At 42.6% G+C, this 18,958-nt stretch overlaps 1 protein-coding gene across 1 annotated transcript in view; it reads right to left on the bottom strand.

The window, feature by feature from the left end:
- The window catches only part of LOC119209782 (collagen alpha-1(XI) chain-like), a 61,072-nt gene that overhangs the window by 27,839 nt on the left and 14,275 nt on the right, over positions 1–18,958 (bottom strand). Inside the window, exons 5-30 of the mRNA XM_037459350.2 lie at positions 18,476–18,604; positions 15,131–15,220; positions 14,777–14,890; positions 13,439–13,747; positions 12,296–12,361; positions 11,587–11,628; positions 11,169–11,231; positions 9,612–9,686; positions 9,163–9,246; positions 7,796–7,852; positions 7,173–7,226; positions 6,973–7,026; positions 6,534–6,587; positions 6,371–6,424; positions 5,624–5,677; positions 5,492–5,536; positions 4,752–4,805; positions 4,626–4,670; positions 3,606–3,659; positions 2,961–3,005; positions 2,523–2,576; positions 2,387–2,431; positions 1,628–1,681; positions 1,495–1,539; positions 667–720; positions 459–566 (exon numbers count right to left, since the gene is read on the bottom strand). Of these exons, the coding sequence (XP_037315247.2) occupies positions 459–566; positions 667–720; positions 1,495–1,539; positions 1,628–1,681; positions 2,387–2,431; positions 2,523–2,576; positions 2,961–3,005; positions 3,606–3,659; positions 4,626–4,670; positions 4,752–4,805; positions 5,492–5,536; positions 5,624–5,677; positions 6,371–6,424; positions 6,534–6,587; positions 6,973–7,026; positions 7,173–7,226; positions 7,796–7,852; positions 9,163–9,246; positions 9,612–9,686; positions 11,169–11,231; positions 11,587–11,628; positions 12,296–12,361; positions 13,439–13,747; positions 14,777–14,890; positions 15,131–15,220; positions 18,476–18,604 (1,902 nt within the window). The remainder of the gene's footprint in view (positions 1–458; positions 567–666; positions 721–1,494; positions 1,540–1,627; positions 1,682–2,386; positions 2,432–2,522; positions 2,577–2,960; positions 3,006–3,605; positions 3,660–4,625; positions 4,671–4,751; positions 4,806–5,491; positions 5,537–5,623; positions 5,678–6,370; positions 6,425–6,533; positions 6,588–6,972; positions 7,027–7,172; positions 7,227–7,795; positions 7,853–9,162; positions 9,247–9,611; positions 9,687–11,168; positions 11,232–11,586; positions 11,629–12,295; positions 12,362–13,438; positions 13,748–14,776; positions 14,891–15,130; positions 15,221–18,475; positions 18,605–18,958) is intronic.

The following is an 18,958-nucleotide window of genomic DNA, read 5'->3' as shown; positions in this document are numbered from 1 at the left end:
GCTTTTAAACTAACTATTTTTTATTCTGAATACCTGTTACCCTGGTGCTGCTTATTCCAACTTTTACAACATATGATGTTGATTATTGCACTATTGATACAAAAGTATCATTGGATAGGTGTTTATTTGTCTGTCGATTGGGGATTTCAAGTTTTGCAAAATGACGAACTAATGAAGCACATACATCGAACTCGCAGCCGGAGAATCACAGAAAGGTCCCAACGCATGCGCTGTTGCTTGTGCTTCTTTTATATATTGACCCCCCCGTCGGATCCCCCCCCCCCCCGTCTTCTGAATCATGAATTCAGCCTTGATATAATCTTCAAATTCTCAATTATATTTGAACCCTTTTCTCTAAAATGTACATTATTGTTAAAACTTTGATATAAAACATACTTGTTGCATTCGGTTTAAAAACTGCATTACCACGGATCAAAATACAGGTATTGATTATTTACCTTCTCTCCAGCTGATCCCAAAGGACCTGCTTCGCCGTTGGGTCCCGACTTGCCCTTGGGGCCCTCGGGGCCATCCTCTCCTCTGGGTCCTAGTACGCCATTTTCACCCTTGATGCAAAGAAAGCGCGGTGTCGTTATCTGCACTAACCCTGTCACTCCATGCGATGCAAACACCAGCGTTCTCTCATCAGGGTTGATGGTGATATACCTTGTCACCCTTGAGACCCATGTCCCCTTTGAAGCCAGGGAATCCATCCTCTCCCTGAAAAAGAAAAGGAAAAGTGGTTAAGGGCTGATGGTTTTATTATAAGTACCAAAGAGACCAAACTGATACAGTTCAAATACATTGTTCACATGAAAGAGGCTTTAAATAAAAAAAAATGACTACTGATGGACCACTGAAGTGATGAAATCACAGTGAAAGCGGCTCATGGGATATTTATAGTAATATTAAAAGTGTTACGGTGCCTAAGGATAGTTTAATACTGACACCTAGAGGTCCCTTTAATGAAGTATTCACAAAAGCGGTCTCTCGTTCGCTCTGTTATTCTACTGACATCTGCTGGTTAGAACTCAGAATCTCTTCCAAGTGACAGCAGCAAACATTGGGTCACGAGCAGCACTACTGACAGCAATTATCTGACCCAGTAACTGAATAAAAAGTGAAAACCATTAAACCAAATGTGAGACTTGGGATTGTCAAAACACGCGTGCTTTGATTTAAGACATGTGCATGTAGTAGGAGATTATGAGAGAAGAAGAGCTTTTTACAACATGTCGAGCGTTTTTAGGTGAGCTCTGAAAAGCCTCAAATTCATGACAATGGAAGAGTGTAAAATCTGACCCAAACACTGAGGTAGCAACAGGCTATGTTCCACCACAGCAATCGTAGAAAACAACGGCAACAGATCAATCTCGACTGAAACTGCTTTACAAACCGATTTAGAAAAAAAAAAACATTGCAACTGTGGGTCAATATTTGACATCTGTCAATCATTCTGAGGAAGGAGGCTGCAGGGGGAGTTGGGGAGTTTACCTTTTCTCCTTTGCCACCTTTGAGGCCTCTAATTCCCTCAGCACCCTGCGGAGAGAGGACAAGGGAGTGAGGATAACACTCACAGAAAGATGGATGGCACTGTGGTAGGTTGGTATTGAATAACTAAGCTCACTTTCACACCACGAGGCCCAGGGTAGCCGATGGACCCCATGGCACCAGGAAGACCCTAAAAGGTGGAAAGAGTGTCTTTTCATCCATTTTCAACAGTTTCCAACAGTGAACCTTTAGGAACTATTGCTCAAAGTTACGCACGTAAAATGAAGGAATACAAAAATAAAGTAAATGCAGATTAAGGATGAGAAAAATAAAATACAAAAGTGAACTTTTTAAAAGCAAAATGACTACTAAAAACTGTGATATGTCTGGTATTTTATTTAACAGGGTGATACATTACCAGATGGATTACACAAGACTAAGAAAATGACTTTCATGAATACAAACAATACGTTTTCTATTATTTATTTTGTTAGGAGCATGTGTAACACTGACTCTATACATGGCATGAAATACAGTGCATTTCATGGTTTGATTTATATTCAAGTTGAGTATTAGCTCAACTTGAAAATCTGCTCAAGTTGCAGTTTACCACATGAAACAATCACAAAAAACCTAACTACCAATAAAAAATGAATAGGTGCAATGAATTACATAAAAATCGAGCCGGCACATTTATTGTGTTCTATTTCTTAGGCATGTAACCAGATACCATCTGCGTTGTGTGGTCATATTAAACACTGGAACACCATGGTGGCTAATCAAATGCTACCATAAGTCAATTGCAAAGGTTTCTTTTCCCTGTGCAGCGATACATTTAATTAATACTGTAATTAATGTAAAATCCAATTCAACAGCTTAACTACATTATACTTACAACTGCTCCTTTCTCGCCTGCAGGACCTTCTTTTCCTGGGTGACCCTTAAGTAATAAGTCCAAGAGATTGAGTTTATCAAACAGTTGAAAACCTCTGACTAAATTATGTAAAAAACGAGTGTCGAGAGTTACTTACAGGAGGTCCATCAGCACCAGGAAGGCCGCCCAGACCTTGTTTCCCTTGAGGTCCCTATAAAAGGGAAGCAAGAAATGGGAAATCCACTGACAGATAGTAGACGGTGTGACAGTATTATGATGACCGGCTTCATTATACTGCAGAAAATCTCATTAGATATCCACAAAACCACAAACAATAATACTACTTTGAACTACTAAGTGCTTATGCAGGAGTTCTGTGGTTATGTGTACATTGTGTGTGTGTGTGTTTGTGTGTGTGTGTGTGTGTGTTTCAGCCCTCACAGAAGTCAATAGAGGCCTACAGCTCAGACAGCAGTGTATCTGCAGAATCACTTATGAGGCCACGACTGAAACGTTCACTTATCGGGACAACAGCGTTGTGGTGTGGGGGACTGACTGGGGGGGGGGGGGGGGGGCGGGTTCCCTCTTTCCTTACCTTTTCACCAGGAGGCCCGATTGGACCTTGAGGACCGACGAGACCCTGAAAGACACAAGAAAACCAAATTGGCCCACACAAAGCAAGATGTCTTATTTCTATGGTGCCAATGGTTTCCCTGAGAGGCGTGAATCTCCCTCTGGCCAGGTTTTACTAAAAAGGAGTTATTGAGTCGACCTGTGTGCCGTGAGGAAAGGTCCCTGGTCATACTTTCCAGGGGAGTGACGACATCTTCTTCAGACGTCCTGCGTGCGTCAGCAGGACTGAAAATCTTACCTGGCAGTGGTCATTTAACCCTGGCTACTCTATTGAGTGCACTGTTTTGTATTAAGGACTATTTTTTTTTTCTCCCTCTCTGCAACTAATTGGACAACAAAACGGGGTGCGAATCAAATCGTTGCAATATGTCTCATCTCGTCAATGCGGAGAGGATGTTTATCTTGTAGAAAAAGCAATGCTGCTAAAAACACGAGTAAAGTTTCTGCTCCGTTTCGGTGTGTCAGTTTTGTGGGATGCAACCTGACGGATCGAAGGACGTACAGAAGGAAGACGAAGAACAATGAAAGACAAGTCTTTGATTAACAAAGCAGGACTGCAAGAGGTCATCTCTGTTGATTGCAAAGATACAGGAGAGGAAAGACTTACATGTGGACCAGGAATGCCCTGCTGCCCTGGTGGTCCCGGCTCTCCTTGTGGACCCTGTGCGTAAAAGGCAAAGGGTGTATGCCATTAATATTTATCTATCCAATAGTAACGTTTTAATCTTCACTATTGAAACAATAAGAAATGAAGTAAGGTCGAAGACAGACCCAAATGGTTTTATTTAAGATAATTAAGGGGCAAAACATTGTTTATATGCACAATGTGGAGCTTCAGATCCATCTGGCTATGGGTGAGTCTAATGAGACACACCGGATTGATGGATATTGTGGTTTCCCAGCTGAGAAGCGTTGTGTCACAAACCAAACACACACCACAACAGACAAGTTCTTTGTGAAGGCGTCTTCTCCAGCTGTTACAACAAACTCAAAAGCTTGATTCAGAGAAGTTTAGGTAGCGTTACTAAGATTGTTAGCAGTGTTTGATGGCAAAAATGCTAATTTGGGCATTTGTCTAAAATTCAAATTAAATGAGCAAAAACATTTATAGTATTTTTTTTTAAGCGTAACTGAGCACAATTTAAGAACATTGACTTTCATGTATTGTGCCATACTCGTTTTTGAATGTATTAAGATTAATAACAACCTCAATGACAATCACACCATGTTCCCAATTTTTTTCGGGGGGTCCTTTTAACAACTGCTTATTTCTTTAGCTCCAGGACTCAGTGACCACAGACAACGCGTGGGCTCGTCCAGCTGTCTCTTCCATTGATGTGTTATCATCCCACAGAGAGCATCCGGGAGGCTGAATGCGTCATGGGACCACACATTGACAGGCTTTTCTGTTTTATCCCTTACGTGAGCGTATTAAGTCAGCAGACTTTGTAGTTTATTAAAAAAAAAAAAAAAAAGGTTTTACTTGCAACTAGCCACAAACAAACCAAACTACACACTGATTGCTGAGGTGGTCTTTTCAAATATGAGCGGGAAACGAACCCATCTGGAAAGTTGATTTAAAAAACTTCTAAATAGCAGAAATGAGCAAAGCATGAATATTTCTCACCAAGTTTCCCTTGGGACCAGCTTGCCCATCAAGTCCAGGGAGGCCCTAAAGAGACAACACATATGACAATGAAAGTCAACAAATGATGAGCAGTATGACAATAAAGTCCAATAGAGATATACTTACACGCTGTCCTCCAGGACCTGGAGACCCTCTGGGGCCGAGCAAACCTCGAGGACCCTGTGTCGGAAAAAATATGTATATACTTAAACATATCGTTATTCAATTGAATTTGTGTAAAACTGTTGTGTTGCATTTAAAAAATGGGCAAGGGATAAAAACTGGCATTTTATACTGAACATCTGAAATCCATAAAAGTTTGATTGTGCAAAGTGTGTTAAATACTGACCCATTGTGGTCATATCTGTTAAGTGCTTGTATGTTTCTCAGCTCGACATCTTGAGTCATGCAATTGAAACAATTGCACTCACTGTGCTCTTTCACCAAACTGACAGACTGTCTATGATGAAATTGCTTGCACGGAGCAACCGTTTGCCACTCAGCGGCTGGGAATGCGACTGAACGTATGGTCCATTTGAACTGAGCTTGGTGCTGAAGGTGGCAGTTTGTCGTAATGACAGAACAACTCATTTCCTGGTTCTATTTTCTGATTCGTTATCCAGAACCATTCGGCGAGGTTGAGATTATAAACCACACTGCCGTTTCAGTCAGGAATGTCTACAGATGCAAGGGGGGAGAGGAGGATGAGGTTGTATGTTTAAATAATGGCCAAAATGAACCTAGAAGAAGGAATGAGGGGAGCTGCAGCAGCAAAGAAAGAGGCCCTATATTTATCATATTTGTATATTTATCCTGGTGAAGTAGAGCTTAACCATCCTGTCAAAATCAGAAAATAAATAACTTACACTTTCTCCAGCCACACCTCTCTGTCCAACCTGGCCATCTTCGCCCTTTGTGTGGAAAGAGAAAGAGTTAGTAAGGAATGCAGACTCATTTTGAGAAGAAGCACGTTGTACGGCGACTGGTGCACCACTTACTCTGGGGCCATCCTCTCCCGGAGATCCTGGAGGACCTGACGAACCGTGTTCTCCCTGGAGAGAAAAGGAATATCAACTTAGCGAGGGAGGTAACAAGAGAGTCCACAAGCTTCACCCCTGCAGCTCAAGAGAGAGAGAGAAAATAAAAAACTCCTCATTTTTACAGAACACAGAGAAACGATGCTGAAAGGAGATTAACAAAAAAAAAAAGGGAACACAACTGTCTATAATCTACAGCACACCACAATTGGCATGGAGCTATATGGTTTCCACTATTCATAGTGCGCTATAAGGACGGGCCTACCTCTGGTGGAACCTGTAATTACTCAGTGTAGGATTAGGCACGAAAGCCTGTCTAGAAATACCCTTCTGTGATCTTCTGTCTTTAGTCACATCTCTGCCGGCCCGAATTCCACAAACATCAAACTCGGAACTCATCCTTCGACTTTAGGCGTGGTTAAGTGCATCCCAAGTGGTTCCTGGAGTGGCTCCCACCTCTCATAAGTGGGTGGTCAAAAGTCCTAATGAGGTCCATTGGTTAAGAACCCATATCTGTCCACTGCGGGGTGTGCATGAGACGGATGGGAGGCCCTGATTCCCCTGTGAGGAACGACTTTGATCAAAGCTGGCTTTTTGGGGATCTAAAAATAAGAGGCTGGATCTTATTTTTAGAGACAGATAGACATTTGTGTTTGTTTGGACCTTGTTCATTCACCAAACCGTGAATTATCTTATGCTCATACTCACTCGATGCCCTTTTTCCCCAGGAAGACCGGGGAGGCCGTCAAAACCTCTGTCCCCCTGAAACCACACGGTAGTAACTGGTTAGCGCAATCAATGACTTTTCCAAACACATCCCACAGGAACTCGTTGGATTATTGACTAATGAATGACCTGGTGGGGACTTTACCTTGGACCCTGCCTCTCCTGGCATTCCCCGAGCACCATCGGCTCCATTACGGCCCTGGAAGAAACGCCAGTGTCACGTCAGGGTACATGGAAATCACTTCAGAGAAATATCAAATTATCTTTAGTGGTTTTGAACAACAGGCAGGAGAAGATGCCGTCCCATTTTCTTTCCAGTTTATAGTTAAATAAACATGGATTTATGAATCTAAGCAACATGCAGAGTCAATTATTGAGTGCAGCTGACAGATTTGAACCGAGGCCATGTTTGTAAATAAAACTCTTCTCCACAGGGCTCGGCAGCACTGATCTTTACACTCTTGATGGCATGAAATATTAGACATTTGGAATAATAAAATGTAATGTTTAGTTAGTTAGTAGAAGATACATTTTTTTGAAATATATAAAAACATCCTGGTTGAGACTGGTTGTTAAGAACTTACCCTCTTCCCTGCTTTCCCTGGAGGACCAGTTGAACCTTGAAGTCCTCTGGGTCCCTATGTGGTAAACATACACATGTTTAGAATGAAGTTTTTAAACTTAAAAAAACATTATTTATTTTTACAATGTATTTATGCTGGGATGAACAAAAAGGTGAAAAAAGTGTTAAAATAAATAAAAAGATATAGGTTTCTGATCTCACCTGGGGACCAGAGTCGCCACTGTCACCTTTAAGTCCAGCAGAACCAGGACCGCCCTATTAAAAATGTATAACATAAGCATGTTAGCACTCCAGACAAAATCTTGCAAACCAAAAAAATCCATGTTGGACTAGAGGCAAATGCAAATCCAAAGATAAATAATGTATGATGTGGATTTACAACAAAAAGACTTCCGGTAGCATCATCGCATGTGAACAAAATCCCAAAGAGTCACATTCATGAGGTCCAGAAAGACATACAAGATCTGGCCGTCTGGAAGACCCACCCAAAACAAAAGAAACTCAACTTTCAAGACATGCTTGATAGACATCACAAGTAATAAGCAAAACCATCATCATCAAAAGGCTAAAACATTTTTTTCCATTCAATAATTCGAGATAGATATCATCTATTTTAAAGGAAATGAACCACATCTGCTCCCAGACAGATAGGGAAGAGAGTGGCGTGTGTGTGCTTATCGCTTATCCACGTAAGAGTGCAAGATAGGAAAATAAATATTGAGTTGAACCCTTTACAGGAAGCAGAGCTCATCACCTGATGCGTTGCAGATCGACTGTGAAATGATTGCATCATGGTGTGTTTGTGTTTTGCGTGGCACACTCACCACAGGACCGGATCTCCCTGCCATGCCCGCCGGCCCCGGAGGACCTCTCATGGTCAGCTGTGGAGCAGAAACAACCCTATAAGCCACAGGGTGGACTACCAACGTCAACACACCTGCATTTACACCTGTGCACTCCAACTGAATGTATCAAAAAGCCATATTTTCTCACCTACCAAAAGAAGCAAAGGTTATGTTTAGAAGTGCAGCCATGTCCACATATTCCAAGTTTCTCTTTGCAGTTTATTAGCATTCTGAACATCTGCTCTGAGTCTGCTTGTTTTACATTTTTTTGGGGGCATTTTGCCTTTGTTTGACAGCATAGAGATGGAGACTGGAAAATGGGGGGGGAGAGAGAGAGAGAGAGAGAGAGAGGGAGAGAGAGAGAGGAGAATGACATGCAACAAAGGTCCAAGCCTGTAATCTAACCAGGAACTGTGCGGTAACGCGGCATGCACTGTGACTAATCATTCACAAAGGCCCTTGGTTTGGTCTTTGCTTGATGGAGATACCTTTAATTCATTAACAACGCTGAAGATAAATGGCTGCTATCTTAATATTTTAATTCCAAAATGTAGACCGTAACGGGGCAAATATTTTTTGTTTGTTTTTGGCATAATTCAAATTCAAATGTGGTCCCCGTTTGCCCCAGTAGGAATTTGTCATATTAAAATTGACGCAACGTTCATTAAACCCACCGAGCAAAAAGAAAAAGAAAACACTAACAAAAAGTAAATAAAACTTTTGTGGAGCCTGATTATTGAATTACCAAATAAAGACATATACTTTAGAGAGAATTCATCAAGTCCTACAATTTGTTCCATCACACCTCTTTCAGGTTTCAAGAACTCCTGCCATGTTTTTTTTGTTCTTGTTTCTTTCTTGAGCAAAACCTCTGGCTTAGCAGACAAAGATATAAAGACGGTAAGTGCTTTACTAAATACTCTTCCACTAGTTTTGGCAGCCCTCCTGCTCCATACAATGTGAGAATATTCTGTGTTTAATGATCTCCATGTGTTCTCCTATAGATCACACCTTGCTTACATGATTCTGCCTGTTTTTCAACAGTGCTATTAGGACCCCTGAGGGAGTGTGAACATCTGTTGTGCCTTTAAGTACCACCTAACTTCACACAGGTTCATAATTTGGAATTTGGACAATTTATAGGATGAGTGGGACTTGTGAATAGCAACTCTTCCTTTCATTTTCACGACAATTTATGGAACGTATGAAATGCTTCTTTTGTATGCTTTTAAAAAAAATCAGTTGGGGTACACTATTTCAATTGACGCAAGTGAAGTGGCAGCTAATAAGAGTACACCGAGTAGAGTGACCTCTGAACTGAGAAGAAAGCGCTTGGTCATACTTACCCTCGCCTGAGAGAGGATGGCCTGAGCCTGAGCTTCCTGGGCTGAAACCACAGGTCCCTTATGTGACTCACCGCCGGCACGGAACTATCAGCCACGAAACCAAAGAGAAACACAATTAAAGTCAAACTTGTCTCTTTAAACAAAGTGAGCCTCCTAATGGTCTCCCCTGTTGAGTGTGTGTACAAATCAAATGCACGTCATACAGGTGTCGCCAAGCCTTTCAAAGGTTGAGCCGCTGGTTCCAGTCCATTGGACTGGCGGACTTTTACAAGGTAAGTGATTTGTAACCCAAAAAGAAATAAGGTTGCGATCCCATGGCCTACTGGTGATGCCATTAGGTAAACGCACTAAACGTTGTGAGTTCACGGGTTAGTGCCTGAGGTGAAGGGTGTGTATTATGTGAGCGTAATAAGGCAGAAAACCCCTGTTAAAAAAATGGAAGGACTTACTGGGAGCATCAGAATGGTACCCGGAGGCCCGGGGATACCGTCGGAACCAGGAATACCAGCCCGCCCTGGAGGACCCTGCAGAGCCGGAGGGAGAGAGCTTCAGGATATTTCTAGAACCAAACTAATTGAAATCCCCATTAATTGGAGGAAAAAAACATTTGAACACAAACAAACATCCTCAAAGCATTGCATTTTAAAACATTAGTTATTATGTACACCAGTGCGGAACATTTTTAGGAAAAATGAATTAGCTGTAGTTAAAAAGCCATATATTTTGCAATAAGACAAGGTCTGCTGTTTATAATCCTCGAAAGGTTCTTCCAAATTGAAAATAATTAAAACGTATGATAAGCACCCAAAAACAGCAGTAACAAGACAGAGACTGAATAAGGAATATGTTCACAGCACCCCTCTTCTTTATCTACTACAACTGGGCCAATGGGGGGATACTTTACTGGGAGTTTTCTGCACCGAACTGTACGGCAATGCAGCCAACAAAAGTTTCTCCCCGCTGAATAATGACAGCAGGAACAGACGGGTAAAGTACACTGCAGAGCAGAATTTGATTTCCTAAAGAGAAAAACTCATTTTAAGGATCAAGGCTAAGCAGAACCCAATGTTTCAGGGGAGACCATGATCTATTTAGAAGTCTCGTCATGTGCAGCGATCTCAAGACTTTTCAAAATTGATGCCATGTGTTCCCATCTGCCTTCACCCCGAGGGGGTAAAGGCTCTCCCTCCACGGGCGTTCTTAGCGAGCATGGCGGCCAGCGTTAATGATGGTCCCCCCCCGCTCGGCTGGGAAAGTGGTGTTTGGGTGAAAAAGAGGGAGAGCGTGATTGTGAGAGAAATTAGCCGAGCGAATGTTGAGGGAAAACCACAAGATTACGTAAACAAGTCACTCTCAGCGGCGTGTCAATCCTCAGCAACACGGGTGGGAGGAAATGAAGGGGGGGAACACAGAATATTTTCTGATCACTTTGACTCTCTGGAGTAATAAGCGCCATAACTAAAGGGTTAACCGCCAGACAGAATAGACTTGCTGAAAGGCAGATGAAAGAGGCTTGTGGCGGGGGGGGGGGGGGGGGGGGGGGGCAATCATCACATTTGTGAATGATTGGTGGAGACGACAGGCAATTATTCTGTGTCATCCAATCACTCAAATAAATGAGTGCAATCCCACAGTGATGGAAAGTTACATACATATATGCATATATATACATATACATATAGCTGTTTCTACATTTGCGTTTGTTAGCACATTGATAGTTTATGGGCATCTCATTTCCATGCACCATTCCTTGCTTTCCCCCCCCGCTGCAGTAGTAAATTGTTTGTACCATGGCACGTAGACTGTACTTAAATCAAGGAGATCACAAGTGAGGGCCTGTGTACGGGCTTTATGTATATATGACTTTTAATTCCACAAGGATTCTATTCTTCTTTAATCAAATGTATGCAGCATTATTTTGTGGCATGTAAATCTCCATGATGTGTAAAGAAATGGAAATGGAAACATCTGTAATCAACTGCAAGATGAGGCCGGTCTTTACTCACCCTCTCACCGTGATCTCCTGCGGGACCTGGTGGACCCTGCAATCCTGGGGTACCTGGAAGACCCTGAGACCACACAAACAGCACGACATTCCCGTAAGTGTGTTACATCCCAAACGGCTGCTGACCCACCACAGTCAGCCCATCCAGTACTGCGCATGCGTAGGCCAAGAAAGCCAGAGGCGAAGACATTGGGTTCAAAAGGAAATGAGCCTAAAAATGTCTCTCTCCTGTACTCGCTCACACAGAGACACACACGTTACACACATTCATTCACAAGTACACGTTTTCACTGTCTCTCCCAACTCAAGCTCCATTGGCGATCAGGGCTGACGCTCTTTCCATAAAGACATTTTTTCCCTCTTTAGCGGTTCTCCATCTGGGGGAAGGCAGAGGCAGTGTGGGAGAACGTGATACTCACTGCTTGGCCGGGGACTCCTGGGGATCCTTCAAAAAACATCCCCTGAAAAAGTGGATACAGTAGCATTTTAGGGTAGCCTGTAAGTCCACATGCAACGGAAAATGGGGGTAACTGGGGAGCCAAGGGTTCTTTGGGTTTGAGGTTGTGAAGTTTACTTTGGGTGGAAAGCTCAAGATGTGAACATTACTTCAGCTATTTAAAGCTGAATCTATTCTATGGAGTGTGTTTTAAGTTTGAAGATTGGGTTGGTACTGGAACTGATGTTATTTGAGGAGGGATGGTACATGCAGTTCTAATTGAAGTCAATGTTTGGACTATATGGGTAAATTGTATAGGACGGTTCTTTAAAGAAGGCTTGTACTTTGGCATTTTGCATGGAAAGTGGTTACTTTTTGGTCCGTGACCAAAGATGTGTGTGCAATCTTCTTGTTTTTCAATGCGGTTTAAACTTAAAACTGCATTGAAACTGCAAAATAAATATATGGACGTAAACCAGATGTAAAAAGAGATATATTTTCTTATATTTATAAATCATGGAGTGCATCTTATCTGAAAGCCAGAACCTTTATCATAAATCTTCTTTTTCTTTTTCATTTGTGCATGTGACACAATTTGAATGTTAGCTATTTAGGCCTCACGGATACAGCGTAACGGAAAACTCCAAGATTAGATTAGAAAGAAGTTATTCTTAGTAAAGTATAAAACTTACAGGTTCGATGATGGCAGGCTCCCCCTTTTCTCCTTTTTCTCCAAGGTAACTTTGACCTCCACTCACCTAGAGCAATAAGACGGACCATGTGAGCCATTTACAAGGTAACTGGGCAGAGCAACAATGGTATCAAAGCCTAAAAAGCAAAATACTGCAGCAGCAGCAGCAGCAGATGACTACTTTGATAACTTCTTTGAAGTTACTTAAAATAAATGCTAAGAAATGCTTAATAATGTGCTGACTAGTGTTCTTCATGCTTCAAAGAAATTGAGTGGTTGTCAAGGCAAAAAGCTTTTCTTTTCCTCCTTTTTTCCAAAAATACGTCGCATAATTATTTGAGCGAGAAGCAAAAAATGTAGATATCTCAGACCTGACTCCCATTTATTGAGCTTCTGCCAGGAAAAGGCAAAAAGACTCCTACTGTGCACAAAGGCAGAGGGTGATACCTGATACTCTCCATACATACAATGACTTCACATGGGAAGAATTCCCAAACCACTGACAGCAGTGCGTCAAAAAAACACTAAATTGTATAGTTTTGCCCCGAAGAGGAGATGAAAAATCATGGACTGCATCATCTTGAGACTGTGGAGTGGAAAGCACTAATAGAGCAATTCAGATTAACCCAAAGCAGACGCATCTCAAGGCAACGCACAGGCAGAGGCCGTGTCACTTCCTGCCTCTGAGCTTCCACATCCTGAGCGGAGGAAGGGGGCCTAGAAATGGAGCCATCGCAGACACCGGCTCAGCAGAGGTGCCTGATGTCTGGTTTTGAATACATTGATCTGCATGGATTTCACGAATGAACAGGCGCAAAGACTCCAAAATCCCCAAATGTCACAGAGGCCAGGGGTTATGGGGTGCGCGTCTGCGCTGACAGCTGGGTTGACATCTGTTTTATTTGCACGAGACTTGTGGACGAGGTGTGTGTTTGTACTCGGTGGCCTGTTTGTATCCCGGTGCACGCAGAGTGCTCCCAGCTACAACCTGACGCTATTAGAAACGAACAAACAAAAAAGGGCCACATTAAGCCAAATGAAACCACCCGCCTCTCCAAATCAATCGTTGCACATTCCTGAACACCCACTTCTTCGTTTCCCCCCCCCCACCACCCCCCACACTCCCAAATACTCCGGCACTCACAGCGCTCTCCCTGAAGTCCGTCTCCGCCGGGACACCGGGACCAAAGTCGTCCTCGTCCGTTGCAGACGGAGGCTTGGAATCCGTGGGGCCGTAGTCGCCGTAGTCGCCATATTCGTACGGCTTCTCCACGTTCTCTTTGTGGTCGTATCCCTCCTTCAGGTCGTATTCCTTAAACTCGTACACGTCGGTGGCGGGGTCCGCCTCCTCGGGGGGGTCCACTGGGGCAGCGGTTTCCACAGCAATGGTGGGATCCACCCCGACCTGCTCCACACCAGTGATGTAATCATCCACAATTTCCCCTTCGTAGGTCTGGGATCAATCCGCGCATTGCACAAAAGGGGGACAAAGGGTTGATGAGAAGATGGAGGTTTGGTTAGTGAAAGGAAACAATGCGAACAGCCTTGATCATTCACATGTTTTTTTTACACAGTGATTCATAGTCAAGGCTTTACCGATTAGCCCTTTTACTGCGCCGAAATGATTGAATGCTCAAGTCATTAGTCATCACCCAGCATCCGTCAGTTAAGAGTCCCTGGGATATGACATAGTCCAACATTTCTGAATCATTAGAAGTCAATCATTTTTTTTCCATTTCCTAATGTTGTTAGCATTCACACCCCGTACGACTTTTGATTCAACAATCACCTGCACTGTCGCCAACGAATCCTTGATGCAGCTGTTGCATATCTATCCACTTACTTAAAAAATGGTATCGGACTACCGGGGTCGGGCCTCGGCCCTGTCATTTCCATTGGATCTATTCTCACACTGACTGAGGCTGCATCATCCAGCTCAAGGTGCATCGCGAAGCATTCGGCTGGCGGAGAACAGAGCTGTATTGTTTTTTGTTTAACCCCCAAATGTTACTCATTATGTTGTGTTTTATGTGATGGTTTAAGCACAAATTAGGCCAAGGTCTGCTAAACTCAGGATATGGCAGAAACAGAGGGGATGCGTCTGTCTACTGATTTTCCATCGGTTACGGTTCATTAAATGACAATGTTTTCCTTCTCCGGCCTTCATCCAGACGGTCTGATTGAGGCGGTTTCTCACGGAATCGAGGAGTGGACGAGGCCCTGTTGGTTTCAACCTCGAGAGACGATAATAAATAAAAAATGTTTGTGGTTGTTTGTGATTCCCAAGCAGTTTTATTGAAATGTAATTTCAAACCAGTAATTATGTGAATGAGAATGGGGATTTTTAATTGGTTGATAAAAGTCAGTGGCGCAGAGAGAATTCTCCAACGTGATGAAGGTGCCAAACCTTTCAGATTTCACATATGTAGAGAAGACAAATATTTCCACATTCAAATACCAAAATGAGTTTGTGAAAAAATACCTGGCCTTGTGCCTTCTCAGTTGGGGTTTCAGGCTGACTTCCGTCCACTGTGGAATAGTCATATTCACCCGTATAGTAATCTCCACCCACATTTGTCTGATCAGGGAGGACCACCTGAGAGGAAAAAGCACAACACATCTCAGATGGGTCCATTCAATTTACCGGATTTTATATTTTTTACCAAAGCAAATATCTATTTTGAGCACACAGCTTACCACATATATATATATATATATATATATATATATATATATATATATATATATATATATATATAGATATCAAGTGCTTGTACATTATATATCTGCTATTTATGGTCTCATCAATGATTAATAAATGACTAATAGGCGTTACCTCCTCCTCGGCTCCTTCAGCTGGGGGAGCACCAGTGGTTAACTGTCCTTCCTTGTAGTCATAGGTATCACCATATTCATAGTCAGTGTACTGTAAGGAATCATGCAAACAGAGCAGCGCAAAATCTCAGAGACACATCATTTAAGAGCTCATCCTTTTTTAAATATCTGCTTAAAAAACCCCAACGTAGGTCAATTGTCGTTGAGAGGTAGTAAAAGAAATATCACATCCATGTCAGAAATCAAAACAACTCTGCATATGGATGGCAGCAGCGATTCTTGCTTCCATTTCAACCCAAACCCTGCAGGGTTTTGCATGACACTATTAAAAGGCTCCTGTCTGTAACAAAGCAAACAGCGATTAAGATTCTCGCTTGCCTTTTTAACAGGATGTTAGAGGGTTAATGTGATGCCAGCAAAAACCGCATATGACTCTTGTCTAGAATGCTTGGGTTTCATTAATGGACGTCTTCTAACGGGACCCGTGAGTTGCCCAGACTCTGCGCATGTAGGTAAATCCTAGGGGACATACTGAGTACAGCAGCATAGCGTAAAACCACTCTTAAACCGGTCTTTGTGACAACGTCATGCATTCAGACCCTCTCTAAAACCTTCCATTTTCAAATTGGAGAGTGAGTTATGCATGAAGAGGCTTGTTGAAATACTCTCATTTGCTTTGTTCACAGAAAACGGTTTATTTATGACCATCGGGCCAGGAGTCAAGTTAGCATAAATATATATATATATATATATATATATATATATATACATTAGCTGGGCTCATTGTCTCCTGGTTGCAGGCCATACAAACAAGAGAGCGGCATTGATCGTCTCATTAAAAATCAAGTATCAGTATAAGCAGATTCTCCAAAATGTCAAGACCATTCCTTTGAGTCACACATGTTGATGGGCTTTTTTATAGGTTCACTGCCCAGAAACAATTAAATAGTATGCAATTTAGTATATGTCTGCTAATTGTCCTGATCTGCCAATGTGTTGATTTATTTCTACTAACAATGTATAAAGAAAAAAAAGGCAGAGTAAGCTAACAGACGAGCCCCGGTATGGGTTGCTCTATCCAAAAATATTAGTCCCTGGACAACTGCTGAGCTCATAAAAATTATACCACATCCACAGCCTGCTGCAATGTTGGTTAGACCTCCATTCAGGGGCCCAGAGAGAGAGAGAGAAAGGTCACACAAGAGTAATGCCTTGGCCAGACTAACTAACTGAGAAGAGAGAAGGAGAGGTTTAGGGAGGAAAATAGAGAAAGACCGAGAATGAAGGAAGAGTTATGACGTTGAAGTGCTTGGCTGGGCTGAAGGCCTTCACCACACGCTTGGATGAATGGCGTTAAAACGTATTAAAAAAGCTCCTCCTTCCTCTTTCTGCATCACTCCCTCTTCCTCTTGTAACCCAGTCGCAGATAGACGACAGCAGAGGCGACGTGCCTCCGATCAGGGAGCGTCTCCAGAGGCGACGTGCTTTTGTAAAGTTGCAGACGTTCAGTTTAAGATATAATTGAAGGATAATTCCTAAAGATCCGAAATTAGTGATTTCACCACCCGATGAAAAAATGTTCAGTTGTGCAGGAATTTAATTGGAATGCAGAAAAACATTCCTGTTAGTATAGAGAACCAAACAATGAACAAGCCACATTTACAATGATCTTAAAACCAAACTGCTCCCTGCAGTCTATTTAGAATTGAACTGCTTCTTGTCTTGGCATTGAAGAATAACTTGATGATGAAGGCTGTATTTCTTTTTCCAGGACACGGTACCCACTGTACAGCCAATATTTTCAACTTAAGAGCCGGGTTCCCTTTTTTTTTTTTCTCGAATCGGGGATCTAAAGTCTACTTTTCCAGGTACTGGGAGTCTAGCTGGGGAAGGAAAAGCTTAAATTTCCATGTGAGTCTGGGACGAGCCTGCAGAACTCGTTAGTGATATAAATCACGGGGCCACTCCAAAGTCGGCTCAGACTTCGTGGCAGGGAAAAAGGCAAAGTTTCCAGTGTGAGCTCATCAATTATTTAGTGAAAATGTCAGTCGAGAAAAAAGGCTTGAACCAGCAAAATAACAAAATGTGAAAACGAAAAAGAGAAGGCCCTGACACAAAGCACTTTTATTTTGATGGAAAATTAACTTTTGGAGTGAGTGGAAAAAACATTTTAATTGTAAAAAATATGTCAGCGTGTTTCCACTAGTTAGAAAACACAGCCAAAAAAAAGCCATATTAGAATTGACATGCAGGGTCCGTCTCTGTCAAAGTACTTTGGCCAGAAGGAATGTTTGTAAAAATGATTCAAGTTTCTGTATTTTGCAAAACAATAAACGTGCATTGGGTTGAGCCGCGGAAAATGTTATTGACTACTTGATGTGTTGTAGAGTATCTCAAACCACGCTTCTGTTCCTCGAAGCATCATCTTTCTACTCTTCTCATCTCGCAAAATCATTCTTGTTAAAGTTAATCTGAAATGTTTAAACCCTCAGCTGTTTAAATTGATGTGTTGTCTTTGTAACTGTATGAGGAGAGCTAGGGATCAACAGGTGTTAAATGCCGTGCAGCGTACATGGTCAGTAAGGCAGATTTATTTTCTATTTTGTTTTTTAGAAGATAAGGTGTTGTGTTGAGAGTTTTTTTATTTGTTCTGCAAATTTGTTCTCAACACTAAAGGAACAGCATGTGTGGGGGGGGGGGAAGTATCTCGTATCACATTTTGTAAGCTATAGAGGCTTTGGAGTTCTGACAGCACATCTCATAGCAACAACGGCCCCCTAAATGTCAGTGGACCGTTGCCATGGGAAACACCGGCCTGGATGCTTAAAGCTGAGACTTTGCTTTCACGATTATTTAAAAAGACAGTTCCATCCTCCTTTGAAAAATTGGAATAATACGCATTATAACAGTTGTAATAAGATTCTTGTTTTCATTGCCTCAAAAAGAAATAGAGGGGGATTCAAATCTGATATTGACTTTACATCACCTTATCTTACAAATGGATCCATTTCACTTTCATGCATCCTAGCTTCATCATTTATTCAAATTGTGTTTTAATAACAACACCCAAGTTGTAAGGCCTTTTTCCAAGTTCTTGTTATCATCCTTACTAATTCTCACCTCCAGCTGCTACATCTTATCCCTCCGGGATTCCCTCCTTCCTCTCCCTGCTCCCTGGCTCCCTCCCTCCTTCCTCTCCTTGCTCCCTGGCTCCCTCCCTCCTTCCTCTCCCTGCTCCCTGGCTCCCTCCCTCCTTCCCTTCCTCTCCCTGCCTGTACTCTCTTTCCCCCCCGGCCCAGCACTCCTCCCACCAGATCTCCACCTCGTCCCCTCTCCAGATACTGACCTCGTCCTCAGGTTGCTGAGCCTGGGGGGTGTCGTGGTGGTTGGGGGTTTCACAGTCAGGGCTGTAGTGTTCACAGTAATCATGGGCTGCTCTGGGATCCGCCACTATCAGCAGCTGCTGGATGTCGCCCTGGAAAGAGAAGAAGAAGAAGTCAGCAGCCTGTCAGCAGCTGAGGACACGTTACTTCACTCAACATGTCGGGGTTTTCTTGTGCCCTCGAAGTTTCTAAGCTTTCTACTGTAGGTCGATGTTAAAGCAATCAATGTTGTCACGTTTCCAAGATGGCTCGGCAAACCCTACAATGCAGAGGAGCCTTGGGCACTGGTGCTGTTCAGAGGCACAAAAAAGAGCGGTACAGCCAATACGGAACCATTTATCATTGCAAAATAAGTACAGTTCATCCAAGTTCATGGATTAACACTGTTTTTAGGGGGGTCTTGAGGGTCACGCTAGCAACAGACTGATATAAATCAGCAATGTGAT

This window comes from Pungitius pungitius, chromosome 15 (genome assembly GCF_949316345.1).
Source record: "Pungitius pungitius chromosome 15, fPunPun2.1, whole genome shotgun sequence".
NCBI lineage: Eukaryota > Metazoa > Chordata > Actinopteri > Perciformes > Gasterosteidae > Pungitius > Pungitius pungitius.
Note: the sequence above shows the minus strand (reverse complement) of the source record. Positions and strands in the feature narration are given on the sequence as shown.